Consider the following 19,570-nt stretch of genomic DNA (forward strand, 5'->3'; position numbering starts at 1 on the left):
GGTAGGAGAACCCGTTCAGGAGGCGAGGAGATAATTCAGGCCAGTTTGGACTCTGAGGCGGTTCCTAGCCCAAGTAGGGGCAACCCAGGGGGCGGAGTAGAAACAGGCCCCCTGGAATTAGGTCAGATTGGTACCGCAAGTGAGAATTTCGGGCAGGACCAAGCCAATGACTCGCTATATGCGAATGTGAGGGAGGAGGTAGTGCAAGTAAATAGCGTACCCATGGAAGGAAAGACCAAAGGTCCAAGGCCATATTATGTGCTCAAACGCGATCTGTTGTACAGGATAGCGCAAATACGAGGGGAAGAAGTAGAGCAACTCTTAGTCCCCCGGAAACACACAAGGGCAGTACTAGAGTTAGCTCACAGTCATCTATTTGGGGGACATCCAGGAGTAGACAAGACACTGAATAGAATCCTAAGAAGGTTTTATTGGCCAGGAATACATGCAGAGGTCCAGCGCTATTGTGCCTCCTGCCCTAATGCCAGTTGCATAGCCCCCGACCTCACTTGCGGGCCCCATTAGTACCTTTGCCTATTATTGAAGTCCCTTTCGAGAGAATAGCCATGGACATAGTGGGCCCACTGGAAAGATTGGCACGGGGCCACCGAAACATACTAGTCATCCTTGACTACGCCATGCGGTATCCAGAAACCATTCCTTTAAGAAACCTCACATCCAAGGCAGTAGCAAAAACCCTACCCCGCATCCAGGCCATACGGACCTCAGTCTACCATCCACAAACAGATGGACTGGTCAAGCAGTTTAACCTTACCCTTAAAAGTGTGATCCGGAAGGTGGTAGCACAGGATGGAAAAGACTGGGATACCCTTCTACCATATCTAATGTTTGCTATATGGGAAGTCCCCCAGGCTTCCACTGGTTTCTCTCCCTTTGAACTACTATACGGACGCCACCCACACAGAATATTAGATATTGCCAAGGAGGACTGGGAAGAATAACCCAACCCCGGAAAGAATGTCATTCAGCACGTGACACAGATGAGAGCGCGAATAACTCAAGTCACCCCTATAGTACGAGAACATTTGGAAAAAGCACAAGAGGCCCAGTGGACATATTACAACCGTTGGGTGAAACTACAGAGATTTCAGCCAGGGGAACGGGCGATGGTGATAGTGCCGACAGCAGAAAGCAAACTCCTAGCCAGCTGGCATGGACCATATGAGATAGTGGAAGCCATTGGGGAGATGGACTATAAGGTCAGACAATGAGACCACCACACTTTGTACAACACCTAGCTCAATAGTGACATGATCCATGACTAGGGCCCCTAGGCATTATGGGAGTACAAATAATAATGGTAAGGTGACTTATCATCTTTCCCTCATTGTTGGTGATTGAGCAGAATCCAAGTGTGGTCACCGTTAGGACATGTTATTAGAAACTTGTTTAACCTTTATTTGAGTTGTTTGGGGTGGTTTGTTTTTTTTTTTAAACTTTTTGACTTGGTGCCAGCGTATATGCTAACATTTCAGGAGACGGCAGTGGTGATTCATTATTAGTACCCATTGCTGGCTGCTCGATGTAAGTAAGCACCTAATTGCTATGGTGAAAGACAACTTAAATCAATAAAAAATAAAGTAAGCATAAAATACTGATTTCTCTGACCCTTTAGAGTTGACAGTTATAGCCGTCTCATACACAACGATTGGATAAGAGGCTCCTAAATCCCACTGATTCAGGTATCCTCATGTTAAATAGGATTTTTCTCCCTTGGTTGATTAACCTTTGTAACAGTTTCTTCATTAAAAGCGTGAGGGGAAAGGAAAACGTTTTTGAACACTATTTTGCTCATTTTTTTTAATAAAGTAGAGGGTCTCTACTGATGCAGTACATTTTAGTTACTGTATGGTTTCTTACATGTGTGTTTTAGCCCTACTTGTTATGTAAGACTTTTTTTTTTCAGTTCAAACTTTTTTTTTTTCCTTGTCTGTTTATATGATTTTACATGTATTCATTCTGAGCAGTTTTCCTAATGCTGAGGAGCTCAACTCCACCAAAAAAATCAGAGTTACAATAGATGTACCATTTCAAAAGACAGGTAACAAATTCACTAAAAAAGTTACATGACTAAAAGGCTCAGAAAATATAATTTGCTTTAGTACTAAACTTTTTCTAATGTTAAATTATTCATTTCCTTCTCAGTGTAAGCAGCATTATTTTGCCGGTTCCATGCTTATTCATTTTAAACCAACTTCTCTTTTCTGTTTCCATTTTAAGAACTCGCTGCTGCTTTCAGTTTGAGAAGTTTACTTTTGAAACAGGATGCCAATGCAAAGCTAAAAATGTACATAAAAATCCAGGGTTGTTTCCACACATTTACATTTTCCATGTCTATTTGATAAAGATGGGAAGACTCTAGTCCAGGAATATCACCTTGGGTTAATATAAACAATAAGGCATTCACACAACCTGGGTTTCCAGCCACCAGTGAGAATTTCACAACTTTTACCAAACACTTAGATTGATAATTATTATTTGTAAAGCAATAGTTCCACTTCAGTGCCTCAAAAGATTTACAGTGCAATTGTTCCACAGAGTACTCTAAGCATACAGTTTTCTTCGATAAACAACTTGTTTATCCAACTAACTACTTAAATTACTTCTACACAACATTTTAGGAAGATGACCCCAAACTCATGTGTGTTTTCCTATTGATACAGTTACATAAATCTCGAAGTATGAAAGCCATGTCCGAGGAAGTGGCTCAAAAGGTGGACATCTGAGTAACACTTAGGCTTGTAACCAGGTTTCAAGAGGTTACAACTACTCTCCCCCTTCTGCCTAAAGCTACACCTATACTATGAGGTAGGGCTGTGATTCTCCTATTCTCGTACACATACTCGGGCTAGCTCGCATTGAATAGAGTGAGTATAAATAGTAGTGTAGCCACAGCAGCATGGAGAGCAGCAGTGGAGGCCATGGTTGAGTCAGGCCGAGTACAGACCCATAAGTTTCAGGCAAGTTGTATGAGGCACAGCTACACCATGCCTCTAGTACGGCTACTCATGCTACAGCAGCTACACTGCTATTCACACTCCCCCTAGCTCGATGACAGCTCGCATGAGTCACACCCTTGGCTCATACTGTATATGTAGCCTAAATAAGAGGTGGATGGATCCCAAAGCTTTTGTCTATTGCAACATGGGTTGCCAGTATGGAGAAGAGAACCATTGCCTCAGGCCATTCTGTATACCCTCACTGAAAGTTTATAAACTTGGCTATTTAATATACACGTTACCATTGCTTGACACTGTGTGACTATTTTGCACTCCATGGCTCGCAATTTTTAAATCAAGACTGAATGTTTTTTCCTCACAGATCTGCTCTAGGAATCATTTTGGACAAGTTCTGCGGCCTGTGTTATACAGGTTAGACTAGATGATCACAATGGTCCCTTCAGGCCTTGGAATCTGTTTGCCTCTGTGCACAGATGGCAATATTTTCAGACTTGGGTGCTTAAAGGCAAGCACCTAGCCAATTTCCAGAAGTGTTCAGTACTCAGAGCTTACACTGAAGAATCTGTTGCTGTTCAGTATTGAATAATCTAGTGATGTCATAAAACCTATATATGGCTTTAAATACCTACCATTGGGTACTTACATCTGAATATTTTGGCCAGAGTGCATTCAAATATATAAAAAGATATCTACAGAGGAAAGCATGAAGTCTCTCCTGAAGCACAACTTGACTAATAAAACACTGGTAAACAATGTTTTATTTCATTACCTTTTGGCTTCTTACAACCAGCATTTCCATTAGAGTATCTATGAAATGTAATTGTATAATTACTACTGGAAAATGGATGTACTCAGTAGTCACGAGACTCGGTCCTCATTACTCAGTACAGCAATGATACACACAGAGGATTTCAACAGTGGCTTAGAGACTAAATTGTGGCTAAAATAGCCATTTAAAATATGGCAACATAATTAAAATCCTTCTGAATTACCATTTTCTTTTTAGAAAGATTGTTTCCTAAACACAAAAGCACTGCTATAACACAAAATTATTACCAAATTATTTATATATCCATAGATTCCAAGGACCTTTACAATCCTCAAGTCTGACATCCTGTATAACACAGGACATGGAACTTCCTCAAATTAATTCCTAGAGCAGATCTTTTAGAAAAACATCCAATCCTGATTTTAAAAAAATCATCAGTGATGAAGAATCCACAACAACCCTTCGTATGTTGTTCCAGTGGTTAATTACTCTCACTGTTAAAAATATACACCTTATTTCCAATCTGAATTTGTCCAGCTTCAACTTCCAGCCATTGAAGGTTGTTATACTTTTCATTGTGTTATACTTTTCTCTGCTAGACTGAAGAGCCAATTTTTAAATACTTGTTCCCTATGCAGGTACTTATAGATTTAAATAAAGTCACCCCATAACCTTCTCTTTCTTTAACTAAATAGACTGAGCTCAAGTCTTACACTATAAAGCAGGTTTTTAAATCCTTTAATCATTCTCATGGCTCTTCTCTGAACCCTCTCCAACAAGATATTCTATTGTGTAAATGCATATGCTAGCATGTCTTCTATACTGCATATGTTTAGAGAAATAATTTATATATATATATATATATATATATATATATACACACACACACACACACACACTAGCATCTTGGGCATTTTAGGCTTGTTTCCCCTCAAAATGCCTTCTCTGCCTCTTAAAAAAAAAAAATTAGCACCAATCACTTAGAAATTGATTTGTGACACAAGTCACTTTTTTAATTTTAGAAGTAACATCTCCAAAACACCAGATACAGTGAATACTGAAAAAGTCTATACAAACTGCCATTAACTATAAAATGTTCATTTCCTATCTGTAAAATGTATGTTGAAACATGACATGTCAACTTTTTTAGCAAATAAATTATTCTTCAGATTTTATTTACAAAATGTAAAACAAATCCATGAAGCTGTCTTCAAATTATGTATATACATAACACACTTAGCAACCATTATACAATATACATATCAATTCTACAATCTTGGGTGCAGAAAAGGGTTTGTTTTCTTTTGGGGGGCATGTAATGGACTGGGGCAATATAAGACTGTAAAGCAGTAGGTGATGAAACTGCTGCACAGGTCTGCCTACTAAAGAGCCATGATCTGGGCTCTGGGCTGTGTAACCCAGAAGGCTATGACTATTTCATTAGTGCCCAAAAGTGTGCTAGGTGTTTTACCATACAAATAAAAAAACATGACATAGCTCTTAACTTTAAGAGCTCAAAAACAAAGAGTAAGAGTAACAAGCAAATGAAGGGATGGGGTGAGGAAGAGCTGAGGCAAGTATATAAATTTACACGACTGTCATTTAGATTTTTATGTTCTAAAACACACAGAACAACTCACTTCCTGTGGGTGACAGAGAATAAGGGGAGGGTGACATTCTATTGAAAGAGGATCCACACCTCAGGAGCCAGTGGCTGGTGTATAAATTCATCCACCGGTGCCAGCATTAACATGTCCAGGCCCAACACAGCGGGACCAACAGCCCAATGCACCTGCACACGGAATTCACACTCTCAGGCCCCTCACTCAGATTATCTTTCACAGCATTCAAACCTTGAAGTTACCCGAACATTCTGTTTTGTGGTTAAGGTTACACTAGAGTTTTAAAGAACACCAGTCCAGATTCTCAGCCATTCCCTGGCCACTTTACATTGTCCCACCAATCTGTTAGCCCAAGCCAGTACAGAATTCCCTCTATATAAGGGATCCTGGGCCACTGTAATTGCTGCTCCTCTACCACCTTCCCCATGGTCCCAACATTAACAATTTGCCTAGGGAACACTCTTCGTGCCTCAGTGACTTGTAACTGCCAGAATGGCCTTGGGGGGTCATTGACAGCCGACATAAAGTAGCCCTGAGACTGTTCTACATTTTCCAAGGACCAACCCATGACGTGCAAACCCCAGGATCTGAGGGCATAAGAGCTGCTTAAAGACCCCCTTCTCATGCCCCTCCCTCCAAAACTGCACCGACCGCATTTGGATGCAGTCCAGAATCTGGCACATCAAGCTGATAGATCCTTGAGAATCAGCTGTCAATGTTCAATCACAATATACATCAAGAGACAGAATACCAGTTACTGGGTTTGTTTCCCCATTTAACAGCTGGGTGGCCAAAATTGTAGTGCTGACACAGCAAGTATAGAGTACACTTTACAAGCACAAATTATTTGTAACATTTTCACTTACACTAAATCCCCAATACACTGCTTAAATCCACCACACAAAATGGTGGAAAGTACATCTACACTGTAAATGCACTGATTAAATCCTGACTGTTGCAAGGGAGCTGCTATAGTATGTGCTGTAAATGTGTATTAATACAGATTTAAGCATCTTGGACCCATAATACTATATACACACTAAAAAACCCTTAAGGAGATTAACAACTGTAAATTTGAAGATGCCACATCTTGAACATTAATATCTACTTTAAATATAAAAGACATGTAATTTTTCACTTTAAAAAAGGCCACTTTTAAATTATTAAAAAGTACAAAAAACACCCAAAGTAGTAAACTCTTGGGCTGAGATTTTCTATGTCAAGCATCTGCCTGCAACAGTGTAGGCATGTGCCTGCTGCTTCAGTGAAAATACAGGTTAACAGTGGGGGGAAACTCAGAAGCCATCATATAATGCAGCACTAACAGGTGTCACTGTAATGATATCCATTCCTGTTGTCCGTAGAAACAGATTTCTGTTGTAAATATTCAAGAAGTTAAAGCAAATGGGGCATGGAAAATCAGTTAAAGAATAGAAAATCCTCCCAGTTTAAAACAGGATTACTTTGTACAACATAGTTCTTCCAAAACTGTTAATCTGCTTGTTTTTAATATAAAAACTCTCAACTACAGACCTCAATATTCTCTCTACATTACCCTCGGCCCCATGTGGTACAAATGACTTTGAAAGGTCATGACTCATACTCCTCCTTTTTCTGTTCCCCTCCCAGGATGTGATGCAGAATGGAGGTTGTATACTTCAGTCTTCTGAACTGTTCCCAAATCCCAACCCAGTTATGTAAATGAGTCCTTAATGCCACTCAGACAGACCCACTGAAGCCCTAAGGTTGGGTTTAGTCTCGCTTCTCCTGAAAGAAATGAAAGGATGTTGCCTACAAAACCTCTTGGACGACATCCAGCGTACCCTGCTCATAGGCTTTGCAAAACAGTCCCGGAGCTTGGGCAGGGCTCCCCAAACGCTCCTCCCTTTTTATTTTTTGCTACACTTTGCAGAGAATCGAATCTAGGGCCGATCGATTTACTTTGGAGAGTTGTTTAAATGTTGTGCACTATAGCGCCCGGTGGAGACAGCGATGTCAGACTCTTTTTTTCTTTTTTTAAAGGCGCTGCTCCTGCGTGATGTGATCCGCAGCCAGGCGGAAGCGAGTGGCACGGCTCAGCCGCACGCTGGACGTGCTGCTATGCTGCTCCGAGGAACTCACTGTCACAGTTTCAAAGGAAAATGGCGCTAGGAGGGCTCAGGTGCCCGGCTCCCGAGCGCTCCTGGAATGATTTCAGCACAACCGGGACCACCGTCATAGGGCGGACGGCTGCAAGAGGAGCCAAGCCAGTCGCTGACTGTCAAGGGAAGCAGCTTGCCTGCCTCGTTCTCTAGGGTGGCAGATCCCTTCTGCCCCCGTATGGGGGGGGGAGGGTTAGCTAACCCCAGCTAAAACCCCAAGGCACCCCGTTACTCCAGGGGGAGGGAGGAAGGATGCTTCTTCAGCAGAGATATGACGCACAGAGGAATCCGCAACGACTGGCCGCGGATCACGTACACACTGGAGGCGGGGAGTGAGCCAGGAGAGACTGGTCCATGCAAACTAGCATTCTCCTACGCACTAGGGAAAGAGGGGGCGGGGAGGGAAGACAGGACAGGTTCCCCCGCATCCCAAACACACACCTATCAAGGAGAGTGAGGCTTTCTCCTTACACATTCATTGGGGGATGTGGGGGTACTAGTCCCCGCTCCTCCAAACCCTTACACACCCAGAGGGGTCTCTCTTCTCACAACTCCCTCCACCCACAAGCACATCTGCAGGAACCATACTTCTCTCTTCACCCCCACCCACGTGAAAGACTGGCGGGGAGGCCCGGTCCCCATCCCCAATGCAAAGGACAACACAGATTGTCCCCTGCACCGCGCCCCACGCTCCCGAAATACTCCCGATCTGCAGCGAAACTGGCAGATACCGGATTAAACTACTTCCTAACGCGCTCCCGGAGCTGCAGCAAAACTAATGTCACCCACGAAGCGGCTATGGGGAATGATGGCAGCGTTGCACATTAACGAGATAATTCTCCTTCTGGCTAAGGAGATCGAGAGCCTTTGTTTTAAAATATTGCCCCGCATTACCCATCTAGAATCTGCGCCTTGAGCAACCCAAGATAGAACTGTTAATAACACACACAAATTAATTCGGAGACACACGTGGGAGGGGGCCTGAGAGGGGATCTCATGACCAGGTTAGTAAATTTCAACCCGTTCTCCCGTTCCCTGGTCGCCCTTTGATTCAATTTCTGTAGGTCCTTGGTCTCTAAGCCCCAACATTAAACCCCTGCTACCCTTGCTTTGGACGGTTTCGCGATCGAAGCTAAGGGATATCTGCAATGTATTAATTTTGCGCGGGTGTGAGCTACCTAAACCGTTGTCATGAATGCAAAACTACTCCTCCTGAGCCTTGTCAAAGACCGAAGTGAAAGGCGGATGAGGTGAGCGGTGGCACTGCCCCAGCGGCAGACAGCTCCCTCCCCATGTGCAATGCAGCAAGTCTCCTACCACCACCTTCTCCCATCCCCCTCACATGCTGGCCACTCACTAGCCCTTTCTCCTCCTCCCCTCTCCCTACCATCCCCTGAAAGACGTCTCGGGGATAAAGTTACTGGAGCTTTCGGTTCCCTGCCCTCCAGAAGGCACGCTCAGAAGAGATCACACGTTTGAAAATGTGACGAGGAAAGGAGGGAGGATGAGGGGAGGCTGCTTGTTGCCGCCCTGCCTATCTAGGCACGTGTGCAGCCCAGATACGGAGGTTAGGCAAAAGGACAATTTTATTTTTTTACACTGATCTCAGTAAAGCAGTCCGAGATCAGTGGAACCGGCACTCTCCGCCGGCCCACCCTGCCGGCTAACCTGCCTCCTTTAGCCCAGGTCCAGTGCCCCATCTGCCCCCTTCCTCACTGCCCGCCGTGCCCCGACCCAACGTGTTCCTGCCCGAGTGTGCATGCTGCCTGCCCACCCACTGGCCCCCCAGAGTCCCAGCACCTCCCACCCATGCCCACTCCACCGCCACATGAGCACCCGGCCCGTCTCCATACCACCCCTGCCCGTTGCACCCCTCAACCGTATTACCCCTTTCCTTCCCCCCAAATGTACCGTATGACATGCACTCCCCCCTCCCCAAACACACACACTTGTACTGCCCCCTCCCACATTATCCATGCTGCCCAATACCTCCCACAGCCATCCCATACCCCCCCCCCCCCGCCGCAGCTGCACGGGCAGTCACCTTGCGCATCCCCGCCGCTGGTCAGCACCCCGATGGCTTTCCCTGCGCCCGAGAGATTCTCGAAGAACTTCTTATCCGCCGGCTGGTCCGCCATGGTGCTGGGAGAGGAGGGAGCGAGCTGCGGGCCGGCTGCGCAGCTCCCCTGCCCGGCTGGGGGATGGAGAGAGCGAGCGAGGTCCCTGGGCGGCGCCGGAGGGAGTCCCTGGCTGCGGGGGCTCTGCCCTGGGGACGGAACCCGGAACAGAAACGCTACGGCATAAAACACGTGCAGACAAAGCGGGAGAGGCGCAGCCTTCACATCCGCCCTCCCGCCAGCCGCCGCTGCTACTGCTCCGGCTCCGGCTCCGGCTCCAGCCTCCTCCGCTCCGGCCTCCCCCCACCCCGGGCAGCTCTGCACAGAGCAACCCAGCCGCGGCGCCGGTGCGGCTCCACCCTCTGAAGGGCAGGGCGAGAAGCCAATGAGAGTGAGTGCGCCACCCAAGGCGCTCTGCAGCCTGCAGCGGGCGGGGGGGGAGTGGGCTGGGATGCTGCAGCGTGCGTGGCGCAGCGGGGGAGGCAGTGATGGAAGAAGAGGCCGGCAGGTGGGGAAGGTGGGAGAGGCTAGAATGGGTGGGGAAGAGGGGGAGACGTGCAAAGGCGGCCCCCTCCTTTCCTTTCCCCCGTCAATGTGCTGAAGCAAGAGGGAGGGGGCAAAGGACGCGGCTGGTTTCCTGGCAGAGCCGCAGGAGGAGGGAGCTGCACAGTTCCTCCCCCCAACTCCCCCTGCTAGAGACCAGCCCTGAGCAGCACTCAGGGCTCTCTGCCTGCAGGTGCTGGGAGGAATGTAGACTGGGCCTGTCTGGGGAAGCTGTTCCCTGTCCTCGCCCTGCATGGTCTGGCAATAAAAAGATGGGCAGTACAGGGGTGCAGGAACAATTTGCTTAATGGGGGTGCTGAGAGCCATTGACCCAAACTGTAAACCCTGTGTATGGTGGAAACCACTTCAAGCCAGGGGGGTGCGGGAGCACCCCTAGTTCCAGCACCTAGGGGCAGTACCCCTGAAAGCAGCAAGGTGGCACATAATACCCTCATCTCTCTTTGACCTACCTCTGTCCTGCTCTGGTTACACTAGGCACCCAGGCCATTCCCTGCAATCCTAAAAGCAAGAGCTGCTGGTCCCTATAAGCAGTGGTGAGCTGGAGCTGGTTCGCACCTGTTTGCTAGAACCGGTTGTTAAATTTAGAAGCCCTTTTAGAACCGGTTGTCCCTCACGACAACCAGTTCTAAAAGGGCTTCTAAATTTAACAACTGGCCAAAAGTGGCACCTTAGGCGCTGACTCCATGGGTGCTCCAGGGCTGGAGCACCCACGGGGAAAATTTGATGGGTGCAAAGCACCCACCAGCAGCTCCCCGCGCCGCTCCCGGCCCCAGATCACCTCCACCTCTGCCTCCTCCCCTGAACACGACACCCTGCTCTGCTTTTCTGCCCACCCGCCGGCTTCCCGTGAATCACCATGGAAAAATCATGGAGCAGGTCCTCAAGAAAACAATTCTGAAGCACTTAGAGGAGAGGAAAGTGATCAGGAACAGTCAGCATGGATTCACCAAGGGCAAGTCATGCCTGACTAATCTAATTGCCTTCTATGACGAGACAACTGGCTCTGTGGATGAGGGGAAAGCGGTGGATGTGTTATTCCTCGACTTTAGCAAAGCTTTTGACACGGTCTCCCACAGTATTCTTGCCAGCAAGTTAAAGAAGTATGGGCTGGATGAATGGACTATAAGGTGGATAGAAAGCTGGCTAGATTGTCGGGCTCAACGGGTAGTGATCAAGGGCTCCATGTCTAGTTGGCATCCGGTATCAAGTGGAGTGCCCCAAGGGTCGGTCCTCGGGCCGGTTTTGTTCCAGATCTTCATAAATGATCTGGAGGATGGTGTGGACTGAACCCTCAGCAAGTTTGCAGATGACACTAAACTGGGAGGAGAGGTAGATATGCTGGAGGGTAGGGATAGGATACAGAGGGACCTAGACAAATTAGAGGATTGGGCAAAAAGAATCTGATGAAGTTCAACAAGGACAAGTGCAGAGTCCTGTACTTAGGATGGAAGAATCCCATGCACCGCTACATACTAGGGACCGAATGGCTCGGCAGCAGTTCTGCAGAAAAGGACCTAGGGGTGACAGTGGACAAGAAGCTGGATATGAGTCAACAGTGTGCCCTTGTTGCCAAGAAGGCCAATGGCATTTTGGGCTGTATAAGTAGGGGCAGCAGATCGAGGGACGTGATCGTTCCCCTCTATTTGACACTGGTGAGGCCTCATCTGGAGTACTGTGTCCAGTTTTGGGCCCCACACTACAAGAAGGATGTGGAAAAATTGGAAAATGTCCAGCAGAGGGCAAATAAAATGATTAGGGGACTGGAACACATGACTTATGAGGAGAGGCTGAGGGAACTGGGATTGTTTAGTCTGCGGAAGAGAAGAATGAGGGGGGATTTGATAGCTGCTTTCAACTACCTGAAGGGGGGTTCTAAAGAGGATGGATCTAGACTGTTCTCAGTGGTAGCAGATGACAGCACAAGGAGTAATGATCTCAAGTTGCAGTAAGGGAGGTTTAGGTTGGATATTAGGAAAAACGTTTTCACTGGGAGGGTGGTGAAATACTGGAATACGTTATCTAGGGAGGTGGTGGAATCTCCTTCCTTAGGAATTTTTAAGGTCAGGCTTGCCAAAGCCCTGGCTGGGATGATTTAGTTGGGGATTGGTCCTGCTTTGAGCAGGGGGTTGGACTAGATGACCTCCTGAGGTCCCTTCCAACCCTGATATTCTGTGATTAAACTGAAGAGACAGAGAGCCTGAACCTCAAATGATAAGCAATTGACAACTGATTGTATACAATAATTGTATTATAACAGTGTATTGAGCAAGGTCTTTTAGGAAAGTCTGGGACACCCTGCTGACTAATTGTCAGCGTCCCCAGGCGATGTTCTGGAACTGCTCCCTACGAAGCGAGTCAGGACTCTGGGGAAGTCTCCTTTCTGTGAGCAGACTGTCTTCAGGACACACAGCTTCCACCTTCCTGGGTCTGACCTCTGAGCATTCAGCATCCTCTCCCCCTCCGTGCACTTCCCCCAGCGAGTCCGCCCAAGTGGGGTCCTGGGGAAGCCAGAGGGTCCTGCACCCCAACTCCACAGTCAGACGTGACTCTCAGCCAGCCAGTGAAATAGAAGGTTTATTAGATGACAGCAACACGGTCTAAAACAGAGCTTGTAAGTGCAGAGAACAGGACCCCTCAGCTGGGTCCATTTTGGGGCAGCAGTGAGCCAGACAACCATGTCTGCACTTCACTCCATGTCCCCAGCCAGCCCCAAACTGAAACTCTCTCCAGCCCCTCCTCCTCTGGGCTTTGTCCCTTTCCCAGGCCAGGAGGTCACTGGATTCCTTTGTTCTCTAACCCTTTACCTCTCACCTTTCAGGGCGGAAGGGCCAGGCCATCAGTTGCCAGGAAACAGGGTGTTGGCCATTCTCTGTGTCCAGACCCCTGCACACACCTGCCCTCTAGGGCTCTGCAACAATCATACACCCTTATCCCACCACCTAGATACTTAAGAACTGCATAGAGGAAACTGAGGCACCCCCACACTATTCAGAGGACACATTAAAAACAGTTCCGCTTCGTCACACTAATATCATTGAGAAATGTATGCAATAACGCCGTGTTGACTTGTGGATACTCACAGATACTGTGCTTTAATGTCTGTGACCAAGCAAAGGGAGAAACTGGTTTTCTCCCAGATAGGTAGCTGCATTCCCTCCTACCAGTCTCCAATGTAAATTAACCATTTTGGAATCAAAACAATGGCAACTCCAGTCACATTGGAATCAGCATGAGGATGGAGACTGCACCCCCAGGAAACCTTCCTGGATCTTGAAACAGGATTGATGAACTTGGGGAATACAGCATGGCATCCGCACCCCAGAAAGAGAGAAGCTCTTTTTCTGGGCTTATCTTTCAAAGAACATATTTTAAAGGTTTATTGGACTATAAAAAGGGGAGAACTCCATAGTTGTCCATCACTTGGGAGATTCAAGAGGCTGTAGCTCTTGAAATTACAGAATGTTGGGTCCTTCAACCAAGGGACTGAAGTTGAAGAACAGTTTAGGCAAGAAACTGCCTAGGCAAAGAATGTAATTTGCTGAAATTAAGTTTTAGTCTAGAAGACTATTTTCACTTGTTTACTTGTAACCTTTTCTATCCTTATACTGGGTATCACTTAAACCTATGACTTGTTTAATAAACTTGTTCTACTTTTTCTATAAACCAATTCAGTGCTGTGACTGAAATAAAACTTTGTCAAACCCCAGTTAAATTAATGAGCTGCAGCGTATTGACTCTTTAAAGGAACAATAAACTTAACTTCTCTGGGTGTTCCAGGAAAGGGCTGGATACTAGAGACAGATAGTTTGGGGGACATTTGGAACTTGGTGTTAGGGTCACTCTGCAAAAAGGTAACTGGGTGGTGGAAGCCAGGGTGTGACCTGCATGCTTGTAAGTCTGGCTGTTGGTGTCAGGACTGTGAGCCACAGCAGCATACCATTTAAGGCACACAGAGTTGCAGGGCAGGTGGTGACATGCCCTCAGTTGTCTCGGTTGCACCCCAAAACGTGACACTACCAACTGTGCTCATGCCTCATCTATCCTAAAGCATGTTGCATTACTCTTACCTCATCCTTTCCCTCTTTGTTTCACCCACCTATTAAATCTTGTCATAAGCTAACATTGTCACCTCTTTGGAGCATGGACTATTTTACTGTAGGTCACCTAACATAATGGCACCTCAATTTGCTCAGGCCTCCTAGGCATTACATTAATACAAATATTTAATATGGATAGAAGCCTGGGTGCGGTGTAGGAGTGTTGCTGGGTGTAGGAGAGATTTGCTGTAGGAGAGGAATGGCACGCTGTGAAGATAAGAGGCTTGATTTATGTGGGAAAAGGTGGGAAGTTGATACTGAGACTGAAGTAAGGCAGACCTGTGATCAGAATAGTAAAGAGCTTTTTACTAAATTACCTGAACAATATTTCCTAATGTATTTGTTCTCATTATTAAGAGGAGACCAGGAATGAATAGAGCCTTGAACAGAAATTTTCCTGCCACCCCCAACATAGGCACACAACCAAACAGGCAAAAGTTTTATTTTAAATAATCAAACTATTAGTCTATATTCTTCCCCCATATTCATATCAGACAGAAGTCATTTTTCCCCTATTAAGATGTAATTAATTTCCAGTGGCAATGACATTCCTGTCTAACAAATAGAAGCAGAACTTGCATCATCAGTATATTGGGCCAGTATATCCTCATTTTAAAGATGGGTGACAACAGTACTTAATAGCTTAACAAGGTTAAAATACTTTGACCATCATGCTGCTGACTGGGCGAGTGGATAAATGCCTACTACAAAGACGAGAAAGTGTATTTTTTTGGCTAGAGAAGATGTAAAAAATGTCACCCTGGAGGCTCATTCCGCACAAAAGGAAAATCAGATACTGATCAGTCATAACTCCTTCTTGACTCCTCAGTGTATCAATAATGAATGTATTCCCATGAAGTTACTATTTGTTTCTTCATACTCATTATTTGGGGATTTATCCAACTCTTCTCTATGGACTTAACCCAGTTCTCATTAAGGTCAATGGAAAGACTTTAATGGGAGTTGAATCAGGTTTTATAGGACACCAAAATCACAAATAATTTGTTTAATGAACTTAATCTTTAAGTTTACTTGACTTCTATTATTTTACATAAAAATTAGACACTGGATGAGGCAATATTTGTTCTATTCATTATTCCTTTCCCCTCCCCTCACCTAAAGCTTTTGGTTTTTCCAAAAAAGTTTGAACTTGAACCAAAATAAGGAATTGGTAAATGAATTCCCAGCCACCGTAGGCTTATCAGGAAAACTGTAATTTTAGAAGCAGGAAGATTGGTTCAGCTCTTACCCGGTTCACACCCTGACAGTACTGATCTAGCATAAAGAAATCTATAAATAGTTAATGCAAAAAACTATTAAGGCTGCTTGTATGATTGAGAGGTATGTTAACCTACTATTGCAGAGGAGTATCTGTCTTATGTTAAGACTTACCAGTGCTTTAACCAGTGGTCATCTGGCTCATTATATGGTGCTGTCTCCTTCCCACTGTTTTGAGGGGCTAAATTGCATCGAAACATTTACAAATACAAGACGTGTTTTCCTAACATTGTTATTCACATGAAGAGCTATAGTTGTTACAGGGATGTTATGAGCATGAATGGGAGGATAGGATAGGTGGTCCATGCAAACTTAAATGGGAAGACCAGGGATCCCAGAGAATCTCTGCATTTAGAGAATTGTTCACATTATGAAAGTGTTTGAGAATCCATGGCTTATACATTTTAATTTGGACATACTCATATGCACACATGAATGTGCATATTTGGATACCTGTATTCAGTACTGTCAAATCAGTGAGAAAAACATGCATGCACACAGTATGTTAATTTCATTTGTCAGCTTTTGTTAAACTTAGCTAATCACATTGCTAAGCACAGGGCACACATCACATTAAGGAAAACATACCTGAGTCATTTGCCTGTTTTGGGGACAACCAACCACTCACAAAACAAAACACAGGAGGGAATAAACTCTTTAAAATAGAAAAAGTACAGTCTTGTTGAGCTTATATTGCACAGTAGTGGCTAAGTGTTCCCTCCTCCCCCAAATTCATAACTAGGCTGAGAACCACCAAGAGAAATCCCAGACCAATACACACAGCTTAGAATTAAAGAGCCATCCAAGTCATACATTTATCATCAATTGCACCAAGCTACATAGAGGCTTTAGAACAGATAAGGTTGCCCAAGCTGGTTTACAAGAGGAAATGTTGCATTTATCAACTAGTTAGTGAATGACACTAATTAGTTTGAGTATGCTAGGGTGGAGTACACAAGGAGCCTTTATTTCCTCTTTCAGTGAGCTTCCATAGTGAGCCATTGCTGGTGTTTCCAGCAGTGGGAGTTGACCTGTTATCAGTAGCAGCCCCAAGACGTGTGCCTGGGTGGGGCATGGGCAGGGCCATACATCTACAGCCTGCAAGAAAGGGAGTGCCGGGCAGGCTACACCTATTACACAGGTTCTGCAAGGTGTACTTGCATATACATTATGCCTTTCAATGTCCTGCTGCAGTGCTGCATTTCCTCCCACTTCCAAACACAACTCAGTCTCTCAAGAGACCTAAGTGAATCCTAGATCTCCAAGAGAACTTGGACCCCTCATGTGACCTGCTAATATGTGGCCATATTAGGAGGCTTTTACCTTGGGACACCCTAGAGTTTGGGTGACCAATGCCTGGGAGAGCAGTATAAACTGCAAGTATTATCGGATTCATACTCATGGAACAGGTAATGGATGTATCTTGTGCTCATTGAAATAAACATGTTGTGAACCAGTGGAGTAATTTTGCCTACAAAATTAGGGAGAGAAGATAGATCTCCTCCCCTGCAATATCATAGGTCCTCATCTCCATGATGTTCCCAGCAATACAAGTTCCTTCTCCACAAGCCCCACATATTCCCACCCCCCCCCCCAATCTTCACCCCCTTCTCTGCGCTTTTTAGATCCAGCTCCCATTCTCCATTCCCTCTTTTCTTCAACCCTTGTCTGCCTCTTTTTAAGAACCCCATCGTCTCTGCCTCCCCATCTCCAAATTGCTTAAGTCTCAGCATCTCCCTCTACATCATCTCCCCATAGTACCTAATTCCCCCCTCCTCTGGATTCTGTATCCTGGGTCCCCATCCCTAAGGTCTCCCTTTGTATTTACTCCAGCTCTCAAAGATGCCTCTCACTGCACTATTTCTTCCTGTCTGTGATCTTCCTTCCCCAAAGGTCCCTCTTTGCCTGTGTCTCTGGCAACATTTATGAGTCCTCTCATCTCCTCCTGTAACTTCCCCTCCCTAGTATCCTCAAAACCCAAGCTGACCACTGTGCCTGCCTCCGCAAGATTCCCCTCTGTCCTCCCAGATTCCTTCCCTCTAGCCCTCAATGATCCTTAAGGATCTTCCATTCTTCTCCCACACTACCCCCTTTCTCTCACACACAGGTCTCCTCTGCTGTCTTACTCAGGGCTCCTTCACTGTCCATTCACACCAAAAAATGCCTCCCCTAAGGTTCTCACCTTTCTCTGAAGGGAGTGGGGTTGGGTGGGAGGCAGGTAGCTGGAACTTCTACCCAGGTGGCTCAGCTCTCCAATCCAAAGTGGTGGTGAGGGGAGTCAAACAATAGTATCCTGCCTGACTAGCATGGCAGCAGAGTAGCCCCTATTGCATGGGTGGCATTTATAAGAGACAATGAAGCTAAGACTCCCCCCCAAAAGCCTAGCCATGTAGGGGGAAAAGGCTGTAGATGTAGTGTGGGTCACCCTTCCAGAGGTGTGTCAGCCAGTCGCCACCTTTGGCACAGAAGTGAAGCTCCATTGACGTGGGAAGGAACACCAGCACTTGGACTGTGACCCTGCCTGCACTCTGCCCTACCCCACTCCACCTCTTCCCCCAAGGCCATGCCCTCACTGCGCCTCTTCCTGCCCCCACTTCACCAGACATGCCAAACCTATGAAAAAACTGCAGAAATTGGGCTTATTTTTGGCTTGTAGCTTGTTGCTTTTTTTTTTTTGGATTGGCTCCTGGCAAGCAGGGGCAAGGATGGGAGAGAGTCAGGGGTGCACAGCAGGCCCACCACAATCCTAGACTGCACGCTGGGAGGATCTAGTTACATAGACTGTTAGGGTTCTTAGGGATTGGCTTGTTTTGAAATGGGATTAGCTTGATTTTTGGATTGTGAAAGTTGGGGTGCTCATTTACCACATGAAAGTTGACAGCTGTGCACTCCGCCTCTTCCCTGAGGCCCTGTGAATGGGTTGGGACTCACCACCAGTGTCTCCTGCTGTTCACTCGGACCCGCATTGCTCCTCGCTCAGCGGCATCCTCTTCAGGACACTGCCCTCAAGTCTACACTCACCCCCTTCCGGGGGGGAGTGGAGGCAGGGTTAACAGCAATCTTTTCTCTTCACCCCAGCAGCCAACCACATCTCTAAAGTCTAGCCCCTTCTATCAGGGGTCAGGTGCAGTCTGCTATGGCCACTCCTAAAGGCCGGGTGTAGTATAAGGGGGGGTCCCAGCCCAGGGACCCTATGGCAGCAGCATCTCTGCCCTCCTTCGCTCCCCTTGTCCGCCTCTCCTCTCTGGGCCGCTTCCCCTTTGGCCCCCTTGCACCCTGTGGGTGCTTCTATCAGGGCCTGCAGCCTAGCAGGTATTGGGCTGGAGCTCTCCTCAGCTCCCCCAAGCCTGCCCAGCACTGCATTGTCCTGGGTGCTGGTCTCCTTTGCTCAGGAGACAGACCTTCTCCCTTAAACATCTGGGAGAGACTGACTGCCTCTCCCCTGGGCAGCCTTTATATAGGGCCCTGATTGGCTCTCTAACAGGCCCTCCCTGATTGGCTGCTGCTTTGCACAGCCACTCAGGCCTGCCATAGCCCAATCTGGCCTGGGGGTGGGGCACTGCCCCACCACACACCTCCCCCCTTAAGACTATTCTTGGGGGGGAGAAAGGGGGTCCCTATCCCCCCAGCTTCCCTTGCAGCTGGGCCCACAGGGCATCCCTCTCCTCTCACAGGCCCTCTACACTCTGGAGCAACCTGCTTTCCTCTTCTAGGGTTTGGGTTCCCACTGTAGACCGCTCTGGTCCTATGTGGGTCCTCTTCTCAGTTTGGGTCCCCACTGTAGCTTGTGTGGGTTCCCTGATTGGTCTGGGGCCTCGCTGCCCCCATTCTTTGGTTGGGGTCCCTGCCTTCCCTGTCCCTTCAGCCTGGTCAGGTGTGGGCTAGGCCCCTGGACTGGTGCTCCCCCTTCCTCTAAGGGGGCAGTGCCTTTTTAAATGGCCATCTGGCACTGGAAACACTGCTTGTGTCTTCCCTTGGCCACAGCCTTCCCACAGCTTATT

General features: G+C 46.8%; 1 protein-coding gene across 5 annotated transcripts in view; it reads right to left on the reverse strand.

Annotated features, from left to right (window-relative positions):
- PFKP (phosphofructokinase, platelet) overlaps positions 1 to 9,970 on the reverse strand; it is an 82,858-nt gene extending 72,888 nt beyond the window's left edge. Inside the window, exon 1 of one of the 5 annotated variants that reach the window (XM_074946231.1) lies at positions 9,558 to 9,969. In XM_074946231.1, coding sequence (XP_074802332.1) covers positions 9,558 to 9,651 — 94 coding nt within the window. In that variant the 5' untranslated portion in view covers positions 9,652 to 9,969. Of the gene's footprint in view, positions 1 to 9,557 lie in introns of all 5 variants that reach the window. The other 4 variants (XM_074946235.1, XM_074946230.1, XM_074946233.1 and 1 more) reach the window with 4 other exon arrangements.
- Positions 9,971 to 19,570: the final 9,600 nt, after the last annotated feature.

Source organism: Natator depressus, chromosome 2, assembly GCF_965152275.1.
Source record: "Natator depressus isolate rNatDep1 chromosome 2, rNatDep2.hap1, whole genome shotgun sequence".
Taxonomy (NCBI): domain Eukaryota; kingdom Metazoa; phylum Chordata; order Testudines; family Cheloniidae; genus Natator; species Natator depressus.